At 38.6% G+C, this 8869-nt stretch overlaps 1 protein-coding gene across 3 annotated transcripts; it reads right to left on the bottom strand.

Moving 5' to 3' along the window:
- Positions 1–1619: 1619 nt before the first annotated feature.
- On the bottom strand, positions 1620–8589 carry LOC107845420 (phytochrome A). 3 transcript variants are annotated; one of them, XM_047398098.1, is made up of 7 exons: positions 8046–8589; positions 7581–7689; positions 7263–7461; positions 4590–6657; positions 3589–4405; positions 2971–3261; positions 1620–2004 (listed from the first exon to the last, which is right to left on the bottom strand). In XM_047398098.1, the coding sequence occupies exons 4-7, from the start codon at positions 6643–6645 to the stop codon at positions 1797–1799; spliced, it is 3372 nt and encodes a 1123-aa protein (XP_047254054.1). In that variant the 5' UTR covers positions 6646–6657; positions 7263–7461; positions 7581–7689; positions 8046–8589; the 3' UTR covers positions 1620–1796. The 3 variants fall into 3 exon arrangements, with proteins under 3 accessions (XP_047254054.1, XP_047254055.1, XP_047254053.1); XM_047398099.1 differs by having other exon boundaries at positions 7263–7689; positions 8046–8558; XM_047398097.1 differs by lacking the exon at positions 7581–7689 and having other exon boundaries at positions 8046–8558.
- Positions 8590–8869: the final 280 nt, after the last annotated feature.

Here is an 8869-nt window from a genome sequence, read left to right as displayed (position 1 = left end):
GAAATGAGATAGTTTGGGAGAAGGTGGGAGTGACTTCGATGGAGGACAATATGCGGGAAGGAAGGCTGAGATGGTTTGGGCATGTAATAAGGAGGGACACGGATGCCCCAGTTCGTACGTGTGAGAGGCTAGCGTTGGATGACTTTCGGAGGAGGAGAGGTAGGCCGAAGAAGTACTAGAGGGAAGTGATTAGACATGATAACATAACCCTAGATAGAAAGGTGTAAAGGTCGCGGCTAAGGGTAGAAGGCTAGGTCGCGTGCGTAGATTGTAGCTAGTAGTAGAAGAGCTCATGTATAGCTGGGTTAGTAATCCCAGGACTGTGTCCATACGTGGGGGTCATACTTTCCGGATGCCATATTGCGCTTATTTATCTTATTTCGTATTGCTCTGATTTCTATTTTATTTTTATTATGTCTTATTCCTTCTATGTTATGCCACCCATCATGCTTAATAGTTCATTACGCTCTTGCTTACTATTCTCTATCTTGAGTCGAGGTCTATCGAAAACAGTTTCTCTACTTCTTTGGAGGTAGCGGTATGGACTGCGTACATTCTACCCTCCCCAGACTCCACTTTGTGGGAATACACTGGGTTTGTTGTTGTTGTTGGGATCGTCCATTCCACTACCTCATATGAAGTAAAGAGGTCGTTTTCGATAGACCTGTCTCAGGACATATAACAATATAACAAACAAAAAATACACAACAAAATAGGATAAAACACTGGTAGATACTAAAGGAAATAAGACACTCACAATGTACTAATATAAACATCTATCCAAAATCATATACATCACGAAAACATCATGAACAAAATACTCTAGTCGGAGTTACAAACAACGTATTTTTCCCTACTATAACGGCTAAACTCCTACCCCCACTAACCCTCTACCCTAATCCGAGCTTCCACACCTTCCTATCAAGGATCATTGTCCTTCCTCCAATACTTCTTCGGCTTGTCTCTACCTAGCCTAAAATCATCCATAGTCAACCTCTCACACCTCCATATGGAAGCATCTGCGCACCTCCTCATCACATGTTCGAACCATAGCAACCTCTCTTTCCGTATCTTGTCCTCCACCGAAGCAACTCTCGTCTTCTCCCGAACAATCTCATTTCTAACCCTATCTTTCCTGGTAAAGTCCACATATCCATCACTATATCATCATCTTCGCTACCTTCAAGTTTTGGATGTGAGTTTTTAACTAGCCAACACTCCACTCCATACAACATAGTCGGTCAAACTGCCACTATGTAAAACCTATCTTTAAGCTTAGGAGACACTTTCTTATCATACAAGACTCCTGAAGTGAGCCTCCATTTCAACCACCCTGCACCGATACGATGCGTGACAAAATAAAAAAGAACAAAAAAGCAAAAATGATCAAAAAGGTCATTTATATGGTTTAACCAGAAGGTAAATGGCAAAAAAGTTCAATACCCAAGGCTATACATAGTCAATGAAGGGTTATGGCCGCCCAAGAGTACTAACAGCTAGATAGTCGTGTCTCCAGCAAAATGTTGAAATTCTGGTACTAAAAGTGATTTTAAAAAATTCAGCATTTTGACGTGGGCAATCAGGATTCTAATGAAACTGAAATGTTGAAATGCTGAAAATTAAAATGTTCAAGCGGCTTGCTAAAAACCCAACGAAAAAAATGTAGCATAGGGAGAAGGGAAATTTACAAGAACGAGTACAACACACAGGAAATCATAAAAGACGATAACTTGAAATCCTCCTCCACTATACAGAACTACAGAATTAGTTTAGACCTTAGAGGCTTCCTGAAACCATCAGCTTGACTTGGTAGCCACTGCGAGTTCAACGGATATAATGAAAGTTGATCGCCCAGCCTCTCTTAGGTACTGAACTTCCCCATTCATCAGCTTAACCAGTTTTCTGCTGATAAGCAAGCTGATCCCTTCTTCAGATGCGTCGGCTTCACTACCAAACATTTGGCTAAGCAATTCTTCTGGCACTCCACCCCCGGTGTGTCTTATCCTGCAACAGTAAATGTCATTCTACTGGACAGGCATGAACAAGTAACAAATGTGTTTGCTCTTGTCATTTATTTAAATTTACCAGTTTAGTCTTAAAACAAAATCACCAGAAAAACACGTCTTGGATGAACGAAGAAAGAACAGATTCCCGGCCCTTGAATAGATAGAGGAGAGACCATTCCACATATGCCAACTGAAAACTTTCTGAGAGAATATGATTTCATTTGTTTTTCTTCCTTTGACATACAATTTTTAAGGTTGGTCATCAATTTCTAAATTCAAATTGCTATCTGGAGTCATTTTATGTTGAAGTAGATGGAAAACTCAACGCTAAATTCTCAACAGGAATAAAAGTGCCACTTAATTGTGCTGAAGGTTATTTTTTATTTGCCCAAAGAATGAACTAGGAATAAGCTTAAACCAGTTGGAGAGCATTTTCCACTTCTCTGTGAATTTGAGAAATCCTACTCAGAAACTCGACTCTGATAAAATAGAGTAAAGGATGTTTAGGTCGACAGAAAAGTTGCATTAAAATTTGTGAAAAATATAGAATCACGATTTATTTTGTAATTAAACAAGCAATTTTACAATTAATGTTTACAAAATAAATGGAGAGAAGACAAAAAAGTAGCATCTTCAACTGTCAAGGATCAAATGCTATGGCAATATAAGGACTTCAAACGTTGAGATATTGAGTCAAGTAAAAATTTTACGGCCCTGATAGGATAGAGAATACATACACTATGAACAAAACTGCTGAGACAGAAATAACATATCAATCACGGAAATTGAGGGAGATACCGGTTAGTTTTTACGTCTAATGATGGTTTTGGAAATGCTTAAGACTTCAATGAGTTAATGTACACATCCCTCAACTTTTTACGTTTTCGCAGGACATGCTAACTTGGACAGTAGTAATCTGGTCAATTTAAACAAACACTTCTAATTTTTTTGCATACGGATTTACCTGAATTCCAAGAGAGCAAGCTGAACAGATTCTCCTATGCGATCTTTAGTTAACCTGCCTGAAATACTAAGCTGGCCACCACTTGGTGTAGAGTTCACGGATACCAACAAAAAGTTAGCTATGACTTGTTGAAGCCTTGGACTATCTCCGTACAAAGTTTCATTGAGAAGATCTTCAACCATGTCATTAAAGATCATTATGTTCTTTCCATTGCTCTTCATCATGACTTGACTAATAGATGCTACCAATACTTCATGCAGCTTAAACTCGAGCATCTCCAGATCCAAATAACTGGTCAGAGATTAGAGGAAGAGCAAAAATATTACAATTTAGAAAATCACTTAGTGTGATAAACATAATATTAAAAACAGAAAACACGAAAGCCATAATCCATCAAAGAAAACTCAAAATCATATCAAATGCACCAAAATATATTCCAACAACACTTCTACAGCAACAGGTATCCAATCTTCCATATATCAAATCCAAGCATTTACCTGTAGCTACAAAATCATCATCCCTTGATCAAGTTTTAACTAAAAAGGGAAGAACAGGAAGCACCTCGGGGTCTTGAAATTAGAACATATATGGTATAATAAAATGAGTATCGGTGTGTACCCATCTATGATGCTATCAAGATCTGTATCATCCAGAATTTTGTTGAGCTGACGCTGACACTGTGCACTTGTATGCAGTATATTCTTCTGCTCTTCGCCCAAGCTAGTTCCCTCTAGCATCTTCCGAGAGAATATAATCCCAGAAAGAGGATTCCTAATTTGCCTCCTTATGTAAGCTAACACTTTCAACCTTTTCAACGCAGTTTGTTCTGATAATCGTTGAACATGAAGAGCTTGTTGCAACTCATGGCTTGCAAGTTGCAGGAAACAAAAGAGCCCCATTACTGCACCCTCTTTATCTAACCTTTTGCTCACACAGAGTAAGCACTCCACATATTTCCCATAACGTGCAAAGAAACCAAAAGGAACCTTCTCAGATTCATGACCAGCCATAGCGTTGTTTAGTATAACTCCAAAATTTACAAAAGCTTCTTGATTCTTAAGACGGCAACAAGCTACCTGTGTCCCGAAAACCTCCCCTAACAGCATTTTATCTATAACATCATCACGCCGCCATCCAGTTAACTTTGTCATTGCAGAGTTCCACTCAGAACACCAACCAAACTGATCAGTGCCAAATATTGGCGGGATCAAAGGGTGAGGATTTTGAATAATCGCTCTATAGTCACCTTCGATTCGGGTGAACTTGTCCATAATACTTTTTTGTCCAGTTATATCCTGAGCAATAAAACATACACCCACAACACTATCTCTAACATCCTTGCTTGCACATGCATTCACGATTAAGCTGATTGAACTAGAATCCCTTGACGGCCCGTGTGTTCTTATTTCAAACTCTACATTTCTTTCCTCTTTCCCTGGTCAAAAGGGTGGTGTATTCAATTAAATTTTCAGTATATAATTCATTTAACTGAATGGATAGATAAAAATCATGTGAATTAATAATATTCAGAATAATTAAATAGTGTAGAAAATCAATCTTCATGAAATGAGTCACAACATCAACATAACACAGAGGGGAGGGTGCACAAAGATACGTACCCTGCAATGCTAATTCCAACATCTTACTCACGGTATCAACTGATGAATCCTCCACGAGAGTGAGCAAATGTTTCCCAATTGCTTCATCGACAGGAAGACCAGTTAATTCAGCAACTTTTGTGTTCCATCCATTAACCTGCCCATCCACATCAACTGCAAAGATAGGGACTGAAGCTGTTTCAATTAAACGAACCATTTCAGCTGTCACTGCTTCTAGTTCCTGCATTCCGTCAATCTTTAGATCATTAAGCTTCGTATGGATGGAATTGGTATTTGAATTCACAGTATCAGCATCCTTAAATGCATTTCTTAGTATAAGCTGCAAAGAGTGGATTGCATCCATCTCATAGTCCTTCCAGGGTATACTCCTTGTCTTGACAACTTCCAGGAATGCTTTGAATGATGACCTAGGATGCATTTTCCTGCCATCATCCTTCTCACCAGGTTCATGCTTTGCACCACCCCATCTAACTTCAGCAGCAGTGTGTGACCTGAACCAGAAAAGCCAGTCCTTATCAGATATTCTCACAGCCGCCATACCACAGACTGCATCACCAAGAGCAAGAGCCCCAGGAAAACCAGCATCATACAAGCTATCCGTACTCAAGCCTGTGGAATCTGTATGATATTCACAAAGCCATGATACTATATCATGCAGCTGAAATTCGCTTGGGGTCATTCCTAATCGATGTATCTTACTCTTATAGAGCAAAGCAGCACCATCACATTTGACAAGATCCATAATGTTGGGGCTCTGTGACACGATACCTAGGGGAGCATCTCGCATCAGCATATCACACAAGAGAGTCTGAGTACGGAGAATATTTTTCTCAAGGAACTGATTTTCCAATTCCAGTTCCTTGTTAACGTGTATGGCAAAGACTTGTGCAAGAAACTCACATGCATACCTCAGTGGAAATGGGACGAACCTTGGGGTGGTGTTGTGGCAAACAACCAGGCCCCATAGCCTTTTTCTCTTTTGTGATTGTGAAGAATCAGAGCTTTCTCCTTCTTCATCCCCATCATTGACCACAACTGCCATTACAAGTGATGCAATTGAATTCATGTTCTCCATATACTGTAAATGGCAGTAGTGAGGGGCCCTAAGAGTAGAGCCACACAATGTTAAGTCAAACGGAAGCTTCTCATCTTGGACTACCTTCACATGTTTTGCTCGGCAATCACAAATCATTCGGACCTTATTCTTCATAAACAAAAAACGTGCAGCCTGTGGAATATCTGTAGCAGGATAATGTAAACCAAGGTAAGGCTCGAGGCCAGGCTTTGTGATCTCAGACATCACCTCTCCATGATCATCATCGTGAAACTTATATGCCATCACCCTGTCATAACCTGTGAGTTCAAAAACCTCCTGAACCATGGTGTCACAAAGTCTTTCCATACTGCCACTGGGCAATGATTGCAAGCGAGTAATGGCTTTGGCTGCAAGTTTATATGACTGCAGGGCCCCTGCGGCAGTCATGGGAACTTCATAGGGCTTCACAGGCTCAAAATCAATGATTAAGCTACCTGTAACCCTATGAACAATTGCATAAAATGGCTTCCCAGAGGTTTTGCAGTGAACAAGGACAGGATTTAACAGAGAAACCTCCCCAAACCCCAAGGCCTTCTGCAATGCTGCGCCACTAGGACCAGTGAATATAGTTCTAATATCAGTCCCGATGCCAAGAACTGGATGGTCACCAACACTTGGAACAGCATGGCTAACCATGGTCAGCATTTCAGGGGCATTCTCACTGAATGCTATGACTTTTAATGTTTTCTCATCCAAGGCTAACAAACAACCAAATGGCTGGATAAACTTTCCCTTTTGGATCTGATGAAGGTAAGCGGTGGTCACTTTGTTTGACTTCGGCCTTTGCTCACCTCCAGCAACACTCGTAACCCTCACTGAGCTTGAATAGTCAAAGGAATCACCTGACTCCTCAAAGTCTGCATGCAACTTTGCATCTATAGAGGTCTGTGCAATGATCCTAGCACTGTGCTTTGATCTTGATGAAGTGGTGGAAGATTGGCTAGGTCTTGAAGATGACATTTTGACTCAAATCTGAATAGAACATAAAAAACAGTTACCACAGATGATTAAAGATTATTCTTTTTAGTTACAAAGTTGTAACAGGAACCGTCAGCATCTGGCACTGTCGAAGTCTTTATAACAGAGTTTTTAGCTTTTTATATGAGCAAACGTAATAGATAAACACATGGAGTCATTGTAAAGGCTTTACCGTTTATCTACATGAAATATCAAATCACAATTTACAGCATAAAATTTTCCATCCGCTGAAGAACAGAGCCTACCCCCCAATCGCACCCCGCTTGAACATACTTTGCAAAACAAAAGCAGGAGTTAGATGCCATGGGTTTAAAACTTACTTAAATAGTTTCCCTTGGTCTATGAAAAAGAAGGATGAAAGCGAGTATGTAAGCTAATTCCACATCCACAACTTAGCCCTAAATAATTCAGCAGCCCATTGATAATTCAAGTTTTTTATCACCCTATAGTAGCAAAAGTAGATAAAGATGCGGTCATTGCGTCTTTAAGGCAGGACTACAATATAGCCTCGAAGAAGCTATTAGCAAACCAAGATAGAATTTGCACAGAGAAGTAAGTAAAACTTGAAGATTAACAAAGACAAAGATAAAAGACAATACCTTTCACAAGATTTCAGCGGTAACAACAAGTGCATAAGTAGCTTTCCGCTGAACTCTTGATATAGTTGGTCCGAATCTAAAGCTGAATAACAAACTGATCTTACGCCAACGTAAGCTTCGATCAGCGCCTCCTCTGAATCTCCCAATGGCCAAAAAAGGGACCACAACTTTCACTTCTCCAATTCCAGGGCACTTAATCCTTTAAAAGATTCATCGATAACATTAAATACACACTTCCCAAAGCTCATACAGACAACTATACACAAATATCACAGTACGATACGAGTTTCTATAAATAGGAAGTGAGAGGGACTTTACTAGAAAGTAGCGAGTTGCCCAGTTGTTTCCTTTCCAAACGTAGTTTAATGGTGTCAGTTGATGCACCCCAAAATTAGCATAAGCCACAATCTTGATTTGTCGTCCAGGTCTATTTAATATAATTGATTAACAATCAGTTCAATTTTAAAAAACAAACCCACCACCCGCAAAGTACAGATAATATATAATAATTCGTGAGTGGGTGGAAATATAATAGTAATAGTACTCACTGGAAGGCTTCTTATGTCAATTCTTGCAACAATATGAATTAACAAGATTTTAAAATAGAAAAATCAAAAATCTAATATAAAAGATTCGTCTGTTTAAAATATAGTATAATCAAAAGTAGGTCGCGAAAAAAAAAAAGCAACAGAAAGATATTGCACACATTAAATAACATTAAACAAAGTGATGGCAATACCCACTTGGAGGGGAAAGAATGAGGGTGGAACAGACAGGCCATACCTCGAATAAGAAGTTACCAGCAAACCCAAAAGGGTATGGACATCACGTGAAGACATCATCCCTTATCTTTCTTTCAAGAAGAGAGAGAGAAAGGAGAGAGAGAGAAGGGTGTCAGAATTTGAGAGAATTAAGGACTGCGAGACTAAGTTGAATGAGCTGGTACTGGTTAGGGAGGAAAATGGATCAAGATTCATGTAACCAATCAGTTTTTGGCGTTTGTGGGTACAGTGAGGTGAATCTGATCCCCAGATTTAGCCTGTGACTCAGCTCACCTCACCCATATAAGATACTTTATCACCATTGAATTGCTGCTTCTAAGTTTTGTTGCTCTTGTACCACCATTTGGCAATGGTTGTACTGCCATGTAAAATCATTCTGAAAAATTGTAGACAGGAGTCAAAATATGAGATATGGGTCTTTGAATTTGCGTTTTTATTGAATTTTGTTCCTTTCACAGATGCTAAAGTCTCATGATGGCAAAAGGGACCTCTTTGCCTACTGTTTTGACCTTCACAAAGTTTTTACCTTTTCTCGCCGAACCATTACCATTGAAATTATAATTAATATATATATCTTTTTCTTTTTCATCATTATTTTTATTCCTTATTTAATTTTCTTTTTTATTTAAGATAATATTTTACTATTAATTTATATTTATATTCATAAATATATAAAATATTATATTTTTACCCATAAATATATAAAGTATTATATTTATAATAAAAATATACAAAATATGTTATATATAAAATTTATACTATATATATATCATATACACACCTATATAAATATATAAAGTATGTTATACATGAAGTTTATCACAT

The sequence above is a fragment of the Capsicum annuum genome, chromosome 10 (genome assembly GCF_002878395.1).
Source record: "Capsicum annuum cultivar UCD-10X-F1 chromosome 10, UCD10Xv1.1, whole genome shotgun sequence".
NCBI lineage: Eukaryota > Viridiplantae > Streptophyta > Magnoliopsida > Solanales > Solanaceae > Capsicum > Capsicum annuum.
The sequence above is the reverse complement of the archived record's forward strand: the minus strand, read 5'-3'. Positions and strand labels throughout refer to the sequence as shown.

Bases quoted from the DNA above. Each gene is read 5' to 3' on its own strand.
- LOC107845420 (XM_047398098.1), bottom strand. From the start codon at position 6,645: ATGTCATCTTCAAGACCTAGCCAATCTTCCACCACTTCATCAAGATCA. The intron at 4,406-4,589 runs GTACGTATCTTT...CCTTTTGACCAG, and splicing joins GTTGGAATTAGCATTGCAGG to GGAAAGAGGAAAGAAATGTA. The intron at 3,262-3,588 runs GTACACACCGAT...ATCTCTGACCAG, and splicing joins CTTGATAGCATCATAGATGG to TTATTTGGATCTGGAGATGC.